The sequence below is a fragment of the Beta vulgaris genome, chromosome 8 (genome assembly GCF_026745355.1).
Source record: "Beta vulgaris subsp. vulgaris cultivar EL10 chromosome 8, EL10.2, whole genome shotgun sequence".
In the NCBI taxonomy this organism is placed as follows: Eukaryota; Viridiplantae; Streptophyta; class Magnoliopsida; order Caryophyllales; family Amaranthaceae; genus Beta; species Beta vulgaris.
This window is the reverse complement of record NC_079209.1, coordinates 26613382-26636133: the sequence shown is the minus strand read 5'-3', so window position 1 is coordinate 26636133 and position 22752 is coordinate 26613382. Positions and strand designations below refer to the sequence as shown.

Genomic DNA, 22752 nt, shown 5'->3' with positions numbered 1-22752 from the left:
GCGAAGATTCCCTTCCTAGTATGCTCCCATGCACATCCAAAATTTTCCTGCAAAACTGCTTACCAAAAAGGTCAACAGGGCAAAGCCAAATAGGAAAAAGAAAATACGCGTCAATATAAAACTGAGTACGAAATGTAGTAGATAAGTAACACATTTGTTAGTTCACAACATTTTTCATTTCGGAAACTCCATCACTATTAATTCAAGAATAACTCTTCAAGAACAAACTATTTCAACACTTTAATAATAATTCAAGAATAACATTTTAAGAACAAATTCTTTCCAAACACTTGAATAATAATTCAAGAATAACCTTTTAAGAACAAACTCTTTCCAAACACTTGAATAATAATTCAAGAATAACCTTTTAAGAACAAAATCTTTCTAAACACTTGAATAATAATACAAGCATAACCTTTTAAGAACAAACTCTTTCCAAACAACTTAGATTAAAAATAATCCTGAAAACAATTCCTCTTCTTATCTCCCCTTCTATTTTGCTAAGTGTGCACGCCCCCCAAGCTAGTCATCCCATCACGGAGCTATATCAAGGGGTAACTATAATTGTCGACAAGTGGACTTTGAATCTTTTGATATTAATCAAGCGGAAATAATAATAATAATATGACTTGTAAGTCATGAATAAAACTTTTTTCCTCATAAACAACTTTTTGAACCTTCAAAGTTCATAAAAACCAATCAACCTTTCCTTGTAAAATAATTTAATTTTCCAAAAAGTATAACAAAACTTCTATATAAAATTATTCCTTCTTTTCATTTCCAAAAGAGTGAATAATAAAATATTGTAACCATTTCAAACCAAAATTCTAAAACAATCCAATCACTAAATCAATAAGCAACTTTATCACATAAAATCATATTTCAAAAGATCTAGCTACATAACATACCTTGATCTTGCACAAAAGTATACTAGTGTCTTCATTTATTCTTATACTTGAGCTTTTTCATAACCAACCAATAAGTAATTTACCACATGAACTTAATTATGAATTTAAACATGAATGACCTATCATGTGCATAATATTTTTGAGTAAGAAATATGAATTTTTTTTCTTAAACCAAATAAAATTAAAACTTGAATAAGAAATATAAAAACTAGAATATATCGGAAGAGAAAGAAGAACTTTCAAGTAAGAGAGTATGGATTCTTCAAAGTTTTTGTGTGGAAAAGATGGCTTAAGTATGGGTATTTATAGGAGTAGAAGAGGTATTACTTAATTTGAAAAATTAAATAGTTTGTAACCTTCACCATAAATTAGGAGATTAAACCAAGATTTGTAACCACCATCATAAATTTGGAAGTTATAGGAAAACAAAACTCCCTCCAATCACCATAAAATCCCGTAGGAATATATGGCCCCAAAATTTTATTTTTTTTTTTAGATTTTTTGAATTTTTTTGACTAGAATATAATACCAAAAGTTAAAAAAATCCAATTTTGGTGCCATCTTCCGCCAAAATAATTCAAAACGAGTGAAATTGCTAAAATACCACTTGCTGAAAATATTTATTTTAGAAAATAAATATGCTAATTACCTAAATAAAAAGTCAAAAATATGGGGTATTACAGTGGTGGTCCAGAGACTTTTTGTACTAATGACGGTCCAGAGACCTTGTGGTCCGCAAAAAATAAGTTCAAATAAGGTCTAATTGGATTTGATTCTTTTATACAAAAAATCCCAATTTATTTTTAAGCCAATCAGATAATAAATTGAATTGAAAAGAACGAACTCACTATAATCTATAATATTATTTTGGCTAAGTCAATAGATCTCTAGATCTTAAATTAAAAAAAACTCTAACCATAATTTAAAATAGGATCATATAAATTGAGTTATGAGTCTATGACTTTTTTTTTTTTGGATCATAGCTATAACCATCCTACTCCTTTAAAGTTCACTCCTAGATGATTATCCAAAGAGATCAATGTTCCCCCTAAAAGAAAATATGTGTTATATAGAATTAGAAAAAAAAATTCCTAATATTACAATTCCAATATCCTTTTCAATATAATATTTGCAAATATCAAAATGAATAATAAAATCCACGTGCATTGATTGACATTAATGATGAAATATATATATACCCTCATATTAAGTAAAAATCCAAAAAATAAATATAAAAATAAAAATCCGAATGAAAATATAACCCCATTCATCTTTGAAATTCTCTCTTTTTCTTTCCTTTGTTTCACCAATCACCCCAAAATAAAGACACACACAATCAACGCTCTTTCTCATATATTGTATCTCTATTATATAAGGCAAGACATGAGGGACACCAAAAAATAAAAAAAAAGGAATAAAAGAAGAAAAGAAAAGAAGATAACTAACTGTTTCATTTGAATGGAAAAGGGAAGTAAGACATTTAAATTGAACATTAGTTTTTTGAGAAAGAAAAATATAAAAACAGTTTTTTACCCAATTAATTTTATTTTCACTTCATTTGTTATCACACATAATCGCACGCATTGCGTGCATGTAAGACTAGTATTAATTAACGCAAAACCCAAAATACCAGGAACTACTTACTACTGTTCATATAAATACAACACAAACAAACCCCAGTTTCAGAATTTTAAGATTTACTAGAGAGAGAAAAGAGCGAGCAAGAATTAGCGTGTTAGAGAGAGAAACAAACAACAAGTTGATGATTCATTCTTTCTTCTTCAAAGAAATCTGAGAATTGAAGAAAGAAATGACAATGAGTGGATCAATGGATGTTTCTGATAAAGAAGCTGAAGTTTCTGACAAGGGTAATAACAACAAATCAAGAGAGCTTATGAATGAATTGTACAATCTAACTTTGGAGATCATTGCTGCTGCTGATGAAGTTAATAGCGGGGGTGATAATAATGAACGAATTCTGGGTAAAATTGATAAAGCATTTCAAGTATTAAGTGCATTGGGAGAGTTATTGAAGAAGCAAAAACATGTTGATGATTTCGTTTTTCCTGATGAATTTTCTTGCCCAATTTCTATGGAACTTATCAAAGACCCTGTTGTTCTGTCTACTGGTGTGGTATGATTCAATCTTTTATCTGGGTTTTTGTTCAATTTTTCTGGGTTTTTCTCCATTTTTACTCTTTTGTTGTTTTTGAATTGTTGTATGAATTTTACTTTTTTTATGAAATTTGTGGTGAAAATTCTGTTAGTGCGAATTTGTGGTGCCTTTTCTTTTTTTGGTGGAGTCTCGGTTTAGAATTTTCTTGAGTAATTCATGAACTTTTTGTGGCTTTTGAATTGAAATTTTACACTAGTCGGTGGGTTTTTCCCTGATTTTCTGGGTATCATAACTTGCATTTCATTCATATATTATGTACATATTTTTGTTAATATAAAGTTTTTATGTAAGACCATCTTGTTGTTGTGGTGGTGAATTTTCAGTGTTGATGATATATTTCTATGGTACTTAACTGATAAGAAATTGGAGGGAATTTTTTTAAATAATTAATGTGGTTATCCCTTGTTCAAGATTATTAGATTTTTATAATAATTTGGAATTATGAGTAATAATGTTCTTGATGAACTTGTCTGTCATTTTGGTTTATATGGTGAACTGATTTGTAGGTTATGTGATTCTTCAATCTTATGTACGAGTTCTTGTTTTGTATTTAGGGGGGGGGGGGGGGGAGGGGAATTTAGCGCCTTGGCAATTGGAGTTGTAGCTTTAATTTGTTGTCGTTGTAAAGATTATGAGAATTGAGAGCTTTGCGAATAGGGCATTGATGAGAATTATGCTGATTATAGGAAACACCAATTCATTGCCATATTAAGAAATGAATATTTTCATGTACATGTTGTGGTTTAGTTTCTGTTTGTGCTATACTGGAAATGTCTGAATTGGCTATGTTCTGAAATATAATTTGAGCTGAATCTGGCTCTGAACTGTGAGAAATCCTTTTACATTTGCAGACTTATGATCGGCCATATATTGAGAAATGGCTTAAAGATGGGAATCGAATTTGTCCTCAGACCCAACAGGTGCTTTCTAATATTGAGCTCTTCCCAAACCATTTAATTCGTGAGCTGATAAGACAATGGTGCTTGAATCGTGGACATGAAGTCCCTTCACCAGTTCAGGATATCAAGGTTGGATCATTAACTGATGCTGATCGAAAGCATATAAGTTCTCTGTTGCAGAAGCTGTCTTCAAGTCTTTCTGATCAAAAGGAAGCTGCAAAAGAGATCCGAAAGTTGACCAAGCAAATGCCATCTTCTCACTCCTTCTTTGGGGAGTCCACCGATGCCATGCTACAGTTGTTGACCCCTCTCGCATCTCCAAAAACCTGTGAGGAACACCCGGATCTTCATGAGGATCTTATAACAGCTGTATTGAATATTTCTATACCTGATGACAACAAGCAGGCTATTGTTAAATGTCCAAGTGTCATTCCTTTACTCATTGAATCCTTGAAACTTGGGACCATGGAAACAAGAACCAATGCTGCTGCTGCTCTATTTTCTTTATCAGCACTTGATGATAACAAGGTTGCTATTGGACAACTAGGTGCTTTGAAGCCTTTGCTTGACCTACTGGAACAAGGAGATCGATCAGCCATGAAAGATGCGGCTTCTGCAATCTATAACCTGTGTAGACAGAGGGAGAACAGGGGCCCTGCTGTTAAAGATGGAGCTGTAAAAGTGATAATAGGAAAGATCAAAGAGCGTGTGTATGTCTCTGAGATGCTGGCAATCCTTGCTCTTCTGTCAGCCAGTCATACAGCTATCGATGAGTTTGAGAAGCTCAATTCAGTGGACTGCTTGCTAAGTATAATAAGGGACAGTGATTCTGAGACTGACAAGGAAAACTGCACTGTGGTTTTGCATGACTTCTGCAACTATAGTCGTTATGCACGGAAGGGTATTCGGGAAGATGAAAGTAAATGGAACAATTCCGAAGATGGCAGAGACTGGAACAGGAAGGCTAATGCTATTCTGGATAGGGTGAGGCCGAGCAAGCACATTAGCTACACCCGTACTAATTGAAGATTTACGACAAGTTTCCCAAGAGAGTTCATGTACATATTGCTTCCTTGGTCGGTTGCTGTATACAAATCAGTCAGTTCTGTTACCTGTAAAGTCAAAACTACATACTATACTTTGGGGTTAAAATGGGGGTAAGTTCGTTCTGCGCTCAATACTTTTAGCAATGTACAGTGCTGCTACAAGTTTTGGTCTCCATTCATTTTGAATAAGAATGGTATATCTGTGATCAGAAGTGTAAAAAATTAGATCATTTATGGTAATCAATTGAAATAACTCTTCTTTTTGGTCCTTTAACTTCTGTTTGTCAAATTATCTATCATGGATTGGACCACCCTCAAAAGCTATGATCATCACAATCAACATGTTTGTGTGTGTTTGCGCTTTTGGTAAGGCTACTTAGTGGATTCATTTATATGACAACTAGCTTTTAACCCGTGCAAAAATGCACGGGAGGCCATATTAAATTATTTATCAGACAGAAAGAGACATGTTATTAATGTCACCAACATTTTTGTTTAATGAGATTGATTGAAATCAAACTGCATTGACAACACATTATGATAAAAAGACAAACAATTACACTATCTAAATTGAGACATAAAAAATTGGGTTAATTACAACTCAATACACGACTTAAACATTTTGAGAAACTTCCTTATAAACCACATTGGTTGAAACAGATGAGTTGTCACAATCTTTATCACATATTAAGATTTTCATACTCTTTTTGCTTGTAACTCTTGAAATAGTAACATATAATTGCCCGTGGTTAAATACATGACCCAACTTTTTTAAAAAAAGGGTAACTTTATCCCTAAATGGATCAATTTATTTATACAAAGCTGGCTTGTTTAACATTAAAAGTGACCCATTTTGAATTAAAAAGTAACCCATTTGGACTTGAAAGTGACTTGTTTTGACCAAAAGTGAAATAATCTGACATAAACTTATTATACTCCCAGTATACATAATAGTAATTGAATATAAAACCTACTAACCCTTACACTCTAATCATCCACTGCTTCGTTATACACTCTCGTTCCTCTTCCTCTTCCCTCATTCCCAATCTTTCCCTTCGAAATTGCCAGATTTCAATCTAGTTGAAGTTCCCATAGGAGTGTGATTTATCTTTGAGTTTTCGATGCCATATTTCGTTAACAGTTCCTTTATGTATTTTTGTTGGTCAACAATTATTCCCTTTTCAGTTTGCTTAATTTGTAACCCAAGAAAGAAATTTAACTCACCCAACATACTCATTTCAAATTCATTACTCATGAGATTTGAGAATTCTTTGCATAATGTTTCATTTGTTGCTCCGAATACGATGTCATCAACATATATTTGAACAAGTAAAATGTCAGCTCCTTTTGATTTTAGGAACAAGGTTTTTTCCACTTTTCCTCTTTTAACGTTGTTTTCTAAAAGGAACTTAGATAATCTCTCATACCATGATCTAGGTGCTTGCTTTAACCCATAAAGAGCCTTGTCAAGCTTGTAGACATGGTTTGGAAGATTATTGTTTTCAAATCCAGGAGGTTGTTCAACATATACATCTTCATTTAAATAGCCATTTAGAAATGCACACTTAACATCCATTTGATATAATTTAAATCACATATAAGCAGCAAATACAATTAGAATTCTAATGGCTTCTAATCTAGCTACATGAGCAAAGGTTTTTTCATAGTCTATTCTTTCTTGTTGATTATAACATTTTACTACAAGTCTAGCTTTGTTCCTGACAATGGTTTCATACTCATCTAGTTTATTTCTAAACACCCATTTTAAGCCAATTACCTTTTGTTGTTTAGAAGAAGGAACTAGATGCCATACCTTGTTTCTTTCGAACTCATATAATTCAGCTTGCATGGCAGTGATCCAATCAGAGTCAGTTAGGGCTTCTTCATGATTTTATGGTTCCATGAAATGCACAAAAATTCCTTAGCTGAGATCTAGTTTGCGTACGTTTTGATATGTCACTGATTATGAGTTCCATTGGATGTGACTTTTGTTGTCTCCAAGGTTTTGGTTGAAACTCTCTTATAGGAACACGTTGTTCCTCGTGAGTTCCTTGAGTAGATGAGGAGCTATGATCAGTTGTTCCTCTATTAGCCATAGTAGACTCAGTTCTTTCATCTGAGAAATAGGAACAGCTCCTTCACCTTTAGGAACAGGAACATCATTGTTGTGATTATTTTTATTTTCTTTATTCCTTTCCTCTTTTACTTCTTCTTCTTCATTTGAATCTGCAATTTTCTCACTTGGTTATACCAACCCAATCTCATAGTCATCAACCTGTATGCTTGGATTGTATTTGTCAGATTCATCAAAGATTATGTGAATACTCTCTTCGACACACATAGTTCTTTTATTGTAGACTCTATAAGCTTTACTATGTGATGAGTATCCTAAGAATATTGCTTCATCACTTCTTGAATCAAATTTTTCAATATTATCTTTCCCATTATTATGAACAAAACATTTGCAGCCAAATGTTCTAAAATAAGTGATATTGGGTTTCTTTCCAAAGTAAAGCTCATAAGGAGTTTTGTTTATGATAGGTCTCATCATGGCACGATTAATTATGTGACAAGCAGTGTTAACAGCTTCAGCCCAAAAGTTCTTTGGAAGTTCACTAGCAATTAACATGGTTCTAGACATTTCTTCCAAAGTTCTATTTTTCCTTTCTACAACACTATTTTGTTGTGGTGTCCTATGGACAGAAAAATTATGATACAGGTCATTATCTCTGCTTAAGTCATCAAATTTATAATTTTCAAATTCTTTACCATGATCGGATCTAATATGCATTATTTTATGACCACTCAAACGTTGAACTCTTTTAGCAATGACAAGGAACTCATCATAATTCTCATCTTTACTAGAGAGAAAAATAACCCATGTATACCTAGAGTAATCAACGACAATAACTAAGACATACCTCTTTCCACTTCTACTTTGAATTCTCAGAGGTCCACATAAATCCATATGAATTAGCTCTAACTGCCCGTTTGGTAGTTGGTTATAAATGGTGGTAATTGGATCGAACTTGTGTGTAAATTTGTGAAGAATATCACTGTCCATTCCCATGGTAATGCTAATTTATACTAAAGTATCCACTTTCCTTCTTGATTTTTCATTCCCATCCAATACCACCTTGTAGGTGGTAATGAGTGGTAATGAAAAATGCTTCCCCTTGGAGACAAAAACACAAGTTTAGGGGTGAGATTGCTTGTCCGTGGAGAAAAAATGTCTTCCCATGAAAATTTTAAGGATGCCTCCTTCATAAAATTACACTTAAAATTCATTTCCATTACCGCAATTTATTAACGATTACCAAACGAGCCGTAATGGTTTAGTGGTGCTTACTATAGTTTTAGAGTTGAAAGAGGATCTAACTTGCTTTCCTCGAGCATATGCATCACAAACTTGATCAATATGAAATTTTATAGATGATAATCCCAAGACGAGATCTTTTGATCTAAGTTTGTCAAGTAATGAGAAGCTAGCATGTCCTAGACGCTTATGCCAAAGGAGTGAATCATCTTCAATTACACTAAGACACGTTAGTTGATTTTAGGAACAAGATCAAGATCCACAATATATGTGTTCCCTTTCCTTGTTCCTTCCAAGATAACTTTCTTAGTTTTAATGTTAATGATCAAGCATTTTTCGTTATTAAATTCGACAACATTTCCCTTATCACAGAATTGGGAAATACTCAATAGATTATGTTTTAGACCTTCAACTAAAAATACATTCTCAATGGAGTGTGATGGTGACTTACCAACCTTGCCCATGGCAACTATGTTACCTTTCTTATTGTCACCAAATGTCACACTTCCACCTTCGTAGGTTGAGAGTGAGAGAAACTTAGTTTTGTCTCCTGTCATATGCTTGGAACAACCACTATCAAGATACCATGTGTTGTTCCCCCTTACTCCAACCTGTAAAAATCAACTAATTGTTAATTGTTGGAACCCCTTCTTTCGTGGATTCTTGTTCTTGACTAGGACTTGATTTGACAACCCCTTTTTTGTTACTTATCTTCACAATTCTTGTCAATCATCTCAGTTTTTAGTTGATATTGGTTTATGTAATGACCTACCTTTCCACAATACATACAAAATTTATCGCTAGGTAGGTCAACATATTTCTTGGTCTTGTCCCTTTTCTTGTAGTTTTCAAAACCAATACCTTCTTTTCTTTTAGTATGTGGTTTCTCAATCCACTTAGGAACTATAACACCCCTGAATTTCGAGTGATTCATCAAAATAAATAATATTAAAATTCTATAGAAAATTCAGCAGAGTTCCGTTTGAAAAATGGACTGCCTAAAATTTAATTTAGGACTGGCGTCCGAATTTTAAACCTGTTTCAACAAATCAGCAATCCAAATTCCAAATTCCCAACAACTCCACCCATTCAAATACCAACAGATTTCCAGTATAACTACTCGAAATCCAAACGTGTTATTCCACGATTATTACGAGAATAATCGCTAAGGAAGAACTACCTGCACCAAAACTAAATTAAAGCTTATTTTAAACTATTACAACCCAACCGAATAAAGATTTAGGTGGATTAATATTTACAACCCTAAGTCTCAAAATATTGATTATATATAAGAAATGCACCAGAACAGACTATTATAATTATATTTACGCAAAACTAGTGGACGTTGCTCTCCGCCATACCCCGACTCTAAGCCTTCATGTACCTGCATATATCAAGCATGTAGTCCAAACAGGCTGAGCAAGATTCAATACTGTAAAGCCAAATACATATGCAGGTAGGATGCATTAATTATATCCTACAAATCATTCACTTTTGCAACCCTAATACTTAATAAAATATTGTAAAACAGTTTCTTCATTTCTTTTCCAAACCAAATACTTTTCTATTTTCTCTGTAAAACATTTCTTTCAGAATCTTGAATCATAAATCTATGGAATGGAACGAACTTTATTTCCCATTGGGCTAGCTAGGCCCTCCGGGTAACTATTAGACAAAGACCCTAGTGTGCACACCCCACAAACGGTAAACCGTAGCAGGAGATCTAAGTCTGAGGTACTGATCAACGTACCCCCAACTATTCTGTAATGTCGAGACGATCCCGACAAAGTTCCAATTCCTTGAGACACCATAAAGGCAATCCCAACCAGTTTAAAAACATAAAACTATCCATAAATCTTTTCTGTAACTATTTTATAATTCAAGGTTTGAAAACAAACTATCCTATTAGGAGGAACATCCTCCTATTCAAACCAATCTCAACTCAAGAGAGATACATACCTTTATAATCGTTTCTCGTAAATATGAAAGTTTTAGTTGAAATCTTATCTTTTGTAGACATTTCTCGTAACTATTAAAGATTTGATTAAGGAATCTTACCTTTTAAACTATATCAAACCAACTAGCTCAGTCAATACGGCTCCTCAATGAAACGGAATCTACAATATAAATGTGTGTACTTCGTAAGTAAAAGACTTGGATACAACTAACTCTAGTTCACAAAGCCATCAACCTTTTCTAATTTCACATAAAACATCAAACAAACATATCATGTTCTTTTCCATATAAATGACTTTCATGTTCTAACGTCTAAGTCAAACCGTCTAACTTAAACCGTCTAACTAAAACCCTTACCAAATTAATCAAAATCATCTTACTTTATATAAAATCAACATTAAAGAATCATATGTTCATATGGTAACTCAAAAGTTCATTATGAAGCAATTTTATGAAAAGTAGAGTTTTAAATCAACTATATAAAATATGAAATTTGAACAGAAACTTAATATGAGCATAACTTTCTCCTACGAAGTCCAAATCAAGCGTTTCTTGAGCCTATCTTGAGTAAAATTTCAATACGAACAACTTTTGTGAAATAGTATTTTTGCTAAAAATGCCGTAAATTGCCTAAAAACGCAAAATACGAACCTGAACTGGTAATTCTACGAATTACAGCACACTATATTCACTTGAACATTCCTACTATTCTAAACTAACTATTAAACTCATGAATGAACATTCAACTCAATAAATTCCACACCCAAACTCTAAAAATCAAAAACCCCAATTCAATTTCAATCTAAAAACCCTAATTCATAATTTTAAAAGAAAACTTAAATTAGTTGAGGAATTATCTTACCCACTAATATAGAAGATTGGGTGAAAATAACTTGCAAACGCCCCTAATTCGAGCACAAATGCTCCAAATTACAGCAACGACGACCCCCTTTCTCTTCTTGCGCCGCCTACTTCTATGGTGTCACCTCTAGTGGCGGTTGTGGTTGTGTCGTCGGCAACGGTGGTGGTTGTGTGATGAAGGAGAATGTTAAAGATTTTGAGAGAAGAAGATGGTGAAGATTGGTGGAACGGTGGTGAAGCACCGTTTGAATGTCGTTCTTTGTAGTTTTGTATTTTTTTTTTCTTTCCTTTTTCTTTTCTTGTTTTATTTTTCCCTTTTCCCCTTCTTACATATATGTGAATAAATTTCCTCTTATTACTATTCTAGTTAAATTACTTACTAAACTTGTCCCACTATAAGCATATAAATTATTTACAAAATAATTCCTAAAGATAAATGAATTTAATTATTAAATAAACTAAAATATATAATATAGTTAATAAAATAAATAATAAACTATTTTAAAAATCGGGGTGTTATAATCTACCCCCCTTAAAAATAAGTTTCGTCCCCGAAACTTGAAACAATTCTTAAACTCGTAGCGAAAATCCTATCACTTACTAATAGCTCATTAACTTTACATGTTTAGCCAACTATCTATTATTAAAGTACGAAAGATAATAACTATATAGTATCAAACTTGCACATAAACTATCTCACTAGCATACTCTCAACATGCCATTAACTTTCACGTAGGATCAAGCACTTAATACAAGTCAAAATTATCTTTAAATATTAAGAATTGAAATGAAATCATACTAATTCCACCCTCCTTAAAAAAATTAGTTACGTCCTCGTAACTATAAGCGTACCTATTGAAATAGGTGGGATATTGAGCTCGCATCGCATCCTCGGATTCCCAATAAGTTCATCGTCCTTGTGGTTCGACCACAATACTTTCACCAGTTTAACTTCTCCATTCCGAGTTGCTCGAACTTTACTATCAAGAATTTTCATAGGGACCTCAACATATGAAAGGTTATCTTCTAGTTGCAAGTCATCAGGTGTGAGTACATGTGAGGGGTCACTAATGTAGCGACGAAGTTGAGAAATATGGAAAACGTTGTGAAAAAATTCTATAGAAAATTCGCCAGAGTTCCGTTTGAAAAATGGACTGCCTAAAATTTAATTTAGGACTGGCGTCCGAATTTTAAACCTGTTTCAACAAATCAGCAATCCAAATTCCAAATTCCCAACAACTCCACCCATTCAAATACCAACAAATTTCCAGTATAATTACTCGAAATCCAAACGTGTTATTCCACGATTATCACGAGAATAATCGCTAAGGAAGAACTACGTGAACCAAAACTAAATTAAAGCTTATTTTAAACTATTACAACCCAACCTATTAAAGATTTAAGTGGATTAATATTTACAACCTTAAGTCTCAAAATATTGATTATATATAAGAAATGCACCAGAACAGAACTATTATAATTATATTTACGCAAAACTAGTGGACGTTGCTCTCCGCCCATACCCCGACTCTAAGCCTTCATGTACCTGCATATATCAAGCATGTAGTATCAGCCAAACAGGCTGAGCAAGATTCAATACTGTAAAGCCAAATACATATGCAGGTAGGATGCATTAATTATATCTTACAAATCATTCACTTTTGCAACCCCAATACTAAATAAAACATTGTAAAACATTTTTCTTCATTTCTTTTCCAAACCAAATACTTTTCTATTTTCTCTGGTAAAACAATTTCTTTCAGAATCTTCGAATCATAAATTTATGGAATGGAATGAACTTTATTTCCCATTGGGCTAGCTAGGCCCTCCGGGTAACTATTAGACAAAGACCCCTAGTGTGCACACCCCACAAACGGTTAAACCGTACAGAAGATCTAAGTCTGAGGTACTGATCAACGTACCCCCCAACTATTCTGTAATGTCGAGACGATCCCGACAAATTCCAATCCTTGAGACACCATAAAGGCAATCCCAACCAGTTTAAAAACATAAAACTCCATAAATCTTTTCTGTAACTATTTATAATTCAAGGTTTGAAAACAAACTATCCGTATTAGGAGGAACATCCTCTATTCAAACCAATCTCAACTCAAGAGAGATACATACCTTTATAATCGTTTCTCGTAAATATGAAAGTTTTAGTTGAAATCTATCTTTTGTAGACATTTCTCGTAACTATTAAAGATTGATAAGGAATCTTACCTTTTAAACTATATCAAACCAACTAGCTCAGTCAATACGGCTCCTCAATGAAACTGGAATCTACAATATAAATGTGTGTACTTCGTAAGTAAAAGACTTGGATAAAACTAACTCTAGTTCACAAAGCCATCAACATTTTCTAGTTTCACATAAAACATCAAACAAACATATCATGTTCTTTTACCATATAAATGACTTTCATGTTCTAACGTCTAAGTCAAACCGTCTAACTTAAACCGTCTAACTAAAACCCTTACCAATTAATCAAAATCATCTTACTTTATATAAAATCAACATTAAAGAATCATATGTTCATATGGTAACTCAAAAGTTCATTATGAAGCAATTTTATGAAAAGTAGAGTTTTAAATCAACTATATAAAATATGAAATTTGAACAGAAACTTAATATGAGCATAACTTTCTCCTACGAAGTCCAAATCAAGCGTTTCTTGAGCTTATCTTGAGTAAAATTTCAATACGAACAACTTTTGTGAAATAGTATTTTTGCTAAATATGCCCGTAAATTGCCTAAAAACGCAAAATACGAACCTGAACTGGTAATTCTACGAATTACAGCACACTATATTCACTTGAACATTCCTACTATTCTAAACTAACTATTAAACTCATGAATAAACATTCAACTCAATAAATTCCACACCCAAACTCTAAAAATCAAAAACCCCAATTCAATTTCAATCTAAAAACCCTAATATCATAATTTTAAAAGAAAACTTAAATTATTTGAGGAATTAATCTTACCCACTAATTATAGAAGATTGAGGATGAAAAATAACTTGCAAACGCCCCTAATTCGAGCACTAAATGCTCCAAATTACAACAACGACGACCCCCTTTGCTCTTCCTTGCGCCGCCTACTTCTATGGTATCACCTCTAGTGGCGGTTGTGGCTGTGTCGTCGGCAACGGTGGTGGTTGTGTGATGAAGGCAGAATGTTAAAGATTTTGAGAGAAGAAGATGGTGAAGATGGTGAACGGTGGTGAAGCACCGTTTGAATGTCGTTCTTTTATAAGTTTTGTTATTTTTTTTTCTTTCCTTTTTCTTTTCTTGTTTTATTTTTCCCTATTCCCCCTTCTTACATATATGTGAATAAATTTCCTCTTATTACTATTACTAGTTAAATTACTTACTAAACTTGTCCACTATAAGCATATAAATTATTTACAAATAATTCCTAAAGATAAATGAATTTAATTATTAAATAAACTAAAATATATAATATAGTTAATAAAATAAATAATAAACTATTTTAAAAATCGGGGTGTTACAATCTACCCCCCTTAAAAATAAGTTTCGTCCTCGAAACTTGACACAATTCTTAAACTCGTAGCGAAAATCCTATCACTTACTAATAGCTCATTAACTTTACATGTTTAGCCAACTATCTATTATTAAAGTACGAAAGATAATAACTATATAGTATCAAACTTGCACATAAACTATCTCACTAGCATACTCTCAACATGCCATTAACTTTCACGTAGGATCAAGCACTTAATACAAGTCAAAATTATCTTTAAATATTAAGAATTGAAATGAAATCATACTAATTCCACAACTATAAGCGTACCTATTGAAATAGGTGGAGATATTGAGCTCGCATCGCATCCTCGGATTCCCAACTAAGTTCATCGTCCTTGTGGTTCGACCACAATACTTTCACCAGTTTAACTTCTCCATTCCGAGTTGCTCGAACTTTACTATCAAGAATTTTCATAGGGACCTCAACATATGAAAGGTTATCTTCTAGTTGCAAGTCATCAGGTGTGAGTACATGTGAGGGGTCACTAATGTAGCGACGAAGTTGAGAAATATGGAAAACGTTGTGAAAAAATTCTATAGAAAATTCGCCAGAGTTCCGTTTGAAAAATGGACTGCCTAAAATTTAATCCAAATTCCCAACAACTCCACCCATTCAAATACCAACAAAATTCCGGTATAACTACTCGAAATCCAAACGTGTTATTCCACGATTATCACGAGAATAATTGCTAAGGAAGAACTACCTGCACCAAAACTAAATTAAAGCTTATTTTAAACTATTACAACCCAACCTATTAAAGATTTAGGTGGATTAATATTTACAACCCTAAGTCTCAAAATATTGATTATATATAAGAAACTAGTTTTAGGACCCGTGCATGATGCACGGGAGTATTAATTGCTTGATAGCATAACTGATGATCAATAAAAAGAATCAAAATAACGAAACATATTTAACTAATCATATATGAAGGCATCAAATCGTTATTTACAGAAATGATTTTTTAACGCAATCTATATGTTTGAAAACACTTCCTTGTAAACTACGTTTGTTGTACTTGTACGCACTCCGTGTTCTTTGTCAAAGGAAGTATCTTCAGACCTTTTTGCTCGTAACTCTGGAAACAGCAACATAAAATTGGCCGTGGCTAAAAACAGGTCTCGGGAGATACAGGCCTACATGAGACAAAGATTGTCCTTGACTTTTATTTATAGTCATAGCAAAACAAACCATTAAAGGAAATTGACGTCTCTGAAATCTGATAGGAAACTTGGTGGAGTCCGACGGCGTCAATGTCATTCTTGGGATAAAAACTTTTGCACCCACATTACTTCCGAAAATAACAGTAGCTTCAATAACACGATTACCTAAATGATTGACGACTAACCTCGTGCCATTACATAATCCAGATGTTTGATCAATATTACGTAGAAGCATAACGGGCGCACCAACCTTTAATCGTATGCTATGATTTGGGAGACCAGAGCATTTTATTGTATTGAGGAATTCAGTGGAGTATATTTCGTGGACTCCAAAGTTTCCTTCCTCTTTGCTTATAGCATCCGAACTCAAATAGACTTTCTCTTCTCCTGGAATAGTAGATAGAACATTATCATTTACATCTCCACTATCTCATTTGTTGGGCCAAAATAGCTCTTTCTTGGAAATATTAGCTTCCCAAATATGTTCCTGTAGGTCTGGATACGTGCTTTCAAAATTGCTAAATTGGATCGGCCCCGGGATCTATAAGGATATCTTTTGCAATCTCGATGACGGCTTCACCATCATTAGGACCGCCAGCATTTCCATCTCCAACGCTTAGTATCCACTCTGAGAATTCTCGCAATTCATCAACAGAGATTTTGAGGAACTGATTGTAATCTCATATTGCGAGTAAGTCTAAGGACCTTACACGAATCCCATAATAAGACGAATTAACGTGGCGAACACGATATCCTGCCTACTTCCCTTTGGTACAACTGGTAATATCTGCCTGAGATATACTACCACTTTACCTCCAAATGGTCGATGCAAGTTATCCCTATCAACAGACCTCATTATGTCCCTCAAACTTCTATCAAGTGCTTCAAAACAATACTTATGCATCATCGGAGCTTCATCCCAAATGATAAGTTTTGTCTTAATGAGAAGATCAGCTAACTCCGACCCAGGGCGAATTCCGGCGCAAGTAGAATTTTCATTTACATTCAAAGGGATACCAAATCTAGAATGAGCTGTTCTTCCACGTGGAAGGAGGAGAGAAGCAATTCCACTCGAAGCTACTGGCAATACAATTTCGCCCTTCTTTCTTATTGCAGCACATAATGTTTTCCAAACATATGTTTTACCCGTCCCTCCATAGCCGTAAACGAAAAATAGACCTCCTTCTTCACTCGAGACAGCATCCAATACTTCTCGATAAATCATCGACTGCTCATCAGTTAAACCTTTATACAATTTGTCGTGTTCCACGGTCATTTCCTCAATGTCATATGAAAGCTCATCTGCTATAAGCTTGTTTTGTCCTTCAAACATGATTAGTTCATCAGGAAACGGCATTTCACTGAATCTACGCAAGCTGCTACCATTACTTTGGAGCATGGTTTCAATCTCAGCCAATGCAAAAGATTCGATTTGATCATCGGTTAAATGCAGGTCTGTGAAACATATAAACAAAACAGTAACCTATATTAAGAATGCAAATTGCTAAAAAGTATGGTTTTTGACTAAAAAATTTTTCGTAGTTATTTACCTTTATTTTTTTGAAGACAACGCTGCTTGTAAAGTATGTCATCAGATAATAACTGCCATGTCTTATGCCAAACTTCCTCCGGCTTCGACATGCTACCAGATAATAGTAACATAGAGAACAAATGTCTTAGATAATACCCTGATTCTCTAAAACTTGCTTCTGTTATTGCATCGACATATTCCTTGTCATCATCAAGTAAACCCCTTGCTAGCAAGCTTCCTTGAATGTAGGATACACTACACCATCAACCGTTCTAATGTCTTCGTAGCATGTCGCGCCTTTTACAAAATTTAATAAAGTTCTAAGGTAGAACTTCTCTCCAGATCCTGGTGAGACATGGTAGATTCGTCCTATTGTGACACCTCTAGATCTTGGTGTCCACTCTCTCTGTGCCTGTTTCCAAACAAATTTTGTAGGGAACTCCACATAAGTAAGCTCCCTAGCTTCTTCATATTTTTGGTTACATTGCATCCAAGCTAGGAATTTCGTATTGTCAATATGAGGTCTGTCTAGTAGATTCCACATCCGCATGGTCGTTAAACAAAACGGTTTGTTCTCCGGTAGATGAAAACTTAATCTTTCAACAGCAGGGGTTCGATAATGTATGTTGAATCCAAAAATCCTCCAAATTGCTTCACACGCCGAAATATATCGGCAATCATAGTACATCTTTATTTCATCTATTTCTTTACCTTCACCTTCTTTCTGTTTATCTTGATAAGCCGCAGCCGTAACCCTATCATATCCCTTGTTTATATATTTGAACAAATATTTAATTGATCTAGATTGTTACACCATTCAACGTTTATGTGTCCTTGATATTTACGAAGCAATTCAGCATTATACGGACAACATACCGATTATCAAGGTGAACCCCACTCTTCTCAACTGTAGATCCATTATCTCTTCGTCTGTACACTGGATATCCTTCATCATCTACCTTAGTTGCCTCATTAAACCTCTTGGGAAAATGCTTACTGCATTGCTTGTCAATCATACACGGAGCATTTGTATTTGCTGAGCCACATGGACCGTGCATCATGTACTCGCTTACTGCTTGATATAGTTCTGGATCTTCAGATTTATCAGGCAACTCAGCACAAATAATCTTATCAATATCTGAAGCAACAGGGTATTTGTCTCCCTGATGCATGAACAACAAAATATGAGCGTGCGGCAAACCACGCTTTTGGAATTCAACTGTATAGACCACTGAACAACACAATAAGTTTTTGATATTCAAGTTAAATAAAAATATAACGATAGCAATCCAATTAAAAATAACATATAATAAAAAATAATAATATAAATAAGGACGATGTCTAACATACCAGCCCTAACCCTGCCAAATATTTTGCCATCTTTCAGATCTTTCACCAACTGGTCTAGTTTCATCTTAAAAACTCGACATATGATGTCTGGCCTATCCTCTGGCCTTAGGCCTCTTTTTTTTACAAATCTAGTAATCTCAGGCCACTTAGGATTACACGTAAATGTTATGAATAAATCTGGATAACCATACCATCTGCAAATAGCCATCGCATCTTGATAGTTTTCTCTCATATAACTATGTCCTCCTGTGAAGGAAGATGGCAATACTATACGACTTCCAGTCGAAGATCCCTCGGTTTCACCTCTCTCGACAGCACCTCTTAAATTCTTGACATTGCAGCTCTCAAGCTTTGTTGGTTGTGTCTAAGAAAAGACAACCTTTCAGCTTCAATCATTGTGTAAGCATCAACTATGAATTGTTGTAACAACCTTCGAGATAATAGTATTGTTGCCGCCTCCAGAGCTCGAGTCTTGTATTCTGTATGCAAAAAACTCACGCATTGTGAGTTTAAACCTCTTTCCTGTTGAACCGTCTGATGGAGTCTTATCCCTGTGCATAATATCTGTTCTAAATCCATCTTCTCCGTATGGAAATAATAGTGGATATTGCATAGCGAGGTAAGAAGGATGAAGTTCGGAAATTTGTTGTAGCTTTCCACCCTTCGTTTCGATAATTATATCTCTTTTGTCGGCACTATCAATATCTCCTACGATAAGTGCAGCTACTTCTGATGTTGTTGGCAAATTTAAGTTCTCCATCAGACTCTCTTTTGCCAATAAGTTTTAATTTCAAATTCTCACACGTGTTAGATGCAAACCTATCCCTAGCCATTCTAAAATTATGAGCTAAAGGGTTATTATGATCTAACATATCTTGTAATTCTGCAACTAAGCGATCTTCAAACTTGTCTGGGTTTGATGTACTGGTAAGACATAATGAATAATAAGTTAGGATTTGAAAAGGAATATATAAATTAAACAATTAAAGTTACAATGATACTTAAATCCATTTACTATGTTGTACCTTGCAGCTGTTTTCCTGTTCTTTATTTCATCCTCAGTATCATATATGTAAGCTGAGAAAACTTTGGTCGTGCACCATCAGCAGGCAATAAAGTACCTATTAAGTGATGATTTTGACACCAATTTTTAATTATATGGACCTCGACCTTTAGATGTAGGTGCAATAATCCTTCCACCCATTGATGTAAACGAATACATCATATTATATCCTCTTATATTTTCAAGAAAATGGTTGCTTCTATTATGTTTCTTCTTCAATAGATCATAAATAATTTGAGGTGGATGTTTTAGCAGAGGTAGCTGAACCTTCCCTTGCATGCAACACAACGAAAACTTTGGCTTGTTTTTTGGTTTCTTGTTAGCTCTCTCATTGAACCACATTTCCGCGCCACAAAACTCACATACATGTGTTGGGTCTCCTAAATCTGAGTAGCTCTCTGGAAAAAACAAAATCAGTAATAAATATGGATATAAACATAATTAAGAAGACAACACAATAAATCATAATAATAAGTACGACATTTCGCATGATATGCAATAGTTATTACAAATTATATGCCAACCTGTAACGATATCCATATAATTGACGTCGTTGTCACTATCGTCTTCTGTAACACAGTCATCTTGAACGGTAGTATTTGATTGGTCATGAGAACTTGATTCAATATTTTCATCTTTATATAACAGTCATAAAAAACAATACATTTATACGTATGAAAAGTACTTCAAATATTAGATACTTGTATTTAATAAGTAATAATAAATTAATACCATTTATAATTCTCCGTGTAACTGATTTAAGGATATTTGAACTTCGAACCACATGTCTCTTAGATCTAACATTACTATGAGATTGTGCCAATTCCAACATGTCTCCAGAAATCATAGAGCTGCCTATTAATTATTGCGTTTTAGTTAATATAAAAAAAATCGATGTAATTATGAATACAATCATTCATTGAATAGTACAGAATGCATACCTCGAGCTCTTTTTTCTAACATAATCTGCTTTCTATTACTTCTGGCAATATCAGAAGGAGATTGTGTGGCTAAAGTAAATGTCAAATAAATATCTTCATTAGATTTTGCATATTAATTTTATTTAATCGTTTAATATAAATAATAATAATTACATATCGCAATGTATGTAAAGCTATACCGTTAATAACAATGCTGGTAGGATTATTGTTAGAATAACTGTGTTTAGCGGTCCTCAAAAGACGACTTAGAAGATGATGATTGCAAATCTAGAAAAATAAAAATTTGTATATTAATTATCTTAATATCAACATTAAATTTAATTACCATATAAAGGGAATTTATATATATTTACCTATACGCCCCAATGGAGTAGTACAAATAATACTTGAATCATTAAATATTGTGCTTATTGACGGTGAATTAACAACGGATCCATCTGAATATAATACGAAAAGATAAAATAAGTTTATATTTAACATACGATAATATTTGTATAATAATAGCCTCTATAGTACACATCTATACCGTTCAATGAACGACAAAAAACATTGGAATTAAATACGGATTGCTGCGTCCCTAAATTGGCGAAACTTTTTCACGTCTTTGATAATATTAGTTTTCTTTTTGCCTTGCACATCGTTGTTCAATTTGTTTTGATACAATTGATTTAGAGATCTTGAGGATACTGCAAACAAACAAAAACAATACAATACAAAAAGTGAATTATATAAGACAATATAATTGCCAAATGAAAACCAAAACAAAAATAATTTGAATATATTAATTAATTAAATTTAGAATATAATATTTTATTATGACTATCTATGTAATCATAGTATCACAAATAAATTAATATTGAGAGGGTTAAAGATAAATAGTTTACATATAAAGTTCTTTTAAAATTCATGTTTTTTACATTAAAATAGACTGCTTTCATTAAATTAACCTATATATTATTTGTTTTTTTTAAAAACATGAATAACATTAGTAACATACCATTTGACTATGTACAAAATATCAAATTATAACAACATGTAGTGATTATATTAGTCAAGACAACATTTATAAGCAACCTTTTTATTATATTTGTGATGTCACATGCATTGCTATTTAACTTCATTTCATTTCAAAAATTCACAATTTTTATATTTCTTATCTCTCAACTTCTCTCTAATCTTCACAAATTCTTCATCTACTCAAAAAATTTCCAAAAAACTTATTCATTTCTCACGATTTTGTCTACAAATTTTCTATTCTCAAATCAAATACACAAATACAATCAACAAAACACAAAAAAATCATTTTTCTTGTTCAAATGTTCTCGGTAAAATAATATGGAAATTCTACATATTTCCATTTTTTCAAAGTTTTAATTCGGGAATTTCTCAAAGTTGATTAGTTATGGGCGAATTACTTGCAAAATATAGTTGCATGTCATCATCTCAACATATTCAAATGGAAATTAAAGATTTTTGGTAAGTTTTATTCTTTTTTTTTCGTTTTTTGTTTATATGGTATTATATGTGGATAGTTTTTATATTTTTTTTGTTTTGCTTTAAAAATATGAATAAATACATAGATATTCGAAATTTGATTTGCATGTATAAATTATGATGAATAATGGTGAATTTAATTAAAAAGTTTAAATATAAGTGACAAAATTATTTCGTTTATATTTTTTTCTTCCATAATAGTATATATGATAAATCTATAATTTAATTTTTTTTAATTAAATAATTTCATATTACTGGTTATTAATAAAAATATGATGAGTAGTTAGATTGCATGTTAATGTTTATTGAAATTAAGTAAGAAACAACTATTTTTGTTAATCAAATACACAAAATCAACATCAAACATGAGAACACAACAAAAAATCATATTTTTTTGCTTCGAAATGTCTCGGTAGAAAATAATATGGAAATTCTACATATTTCCATTTTTTCAAAGTATTAATTCGGGAATTTCTCAAATGTTGATTAGTTATGGGCG

General features: G+C 33.0%; 1 protein-coding gene, 1 long non-coding RNA gene and 1 pseudogene across 2 annotated transcripts; 1 reads left to right on the top strand and 2 right to left on the bottom strand.

Moving 5' to 3' along the window:
* Positions 1–2272: 2272 nt before the first annotated feature.
* Positions 2273–5301, top strand: LOC104885261 (U-box domain-containing protein 9). The gene is made up of 2 exons (XM_048635004.2): positions 2273–3042; positions 3936–5301. The coding sequence occupies exons 1-2, from the start codon at positions 2719–2721 to the stop codon at positions 5007–5009; spliced, it is 1398 nt and encodes a 465-aa protein (XP_048490961.1). The 5' UTR covers positions 2273–2718; the 3' UTR covers positions 5010–5301.
* Positions 3762–19515, bottom strand: LOC125492498 (uncharacterized; annotated as a pseudogene).
* LOC125492375 (uncharacterized) lies at positions 12079–14911 on the bottom strand. The gene is made up of 3 exons (XR_007268952.2): positions 14150–14911; positions 13386–13445; positions 12079–12708 (listed from the first exon to the last, which is right to left on the bottom strand). It is a non-coding gene; the product is annotated as an uncharacterized LOC125492375 (long non-coding RNA).
* Positions 19516–22752: the final 3237 nt, after the last annotated feature.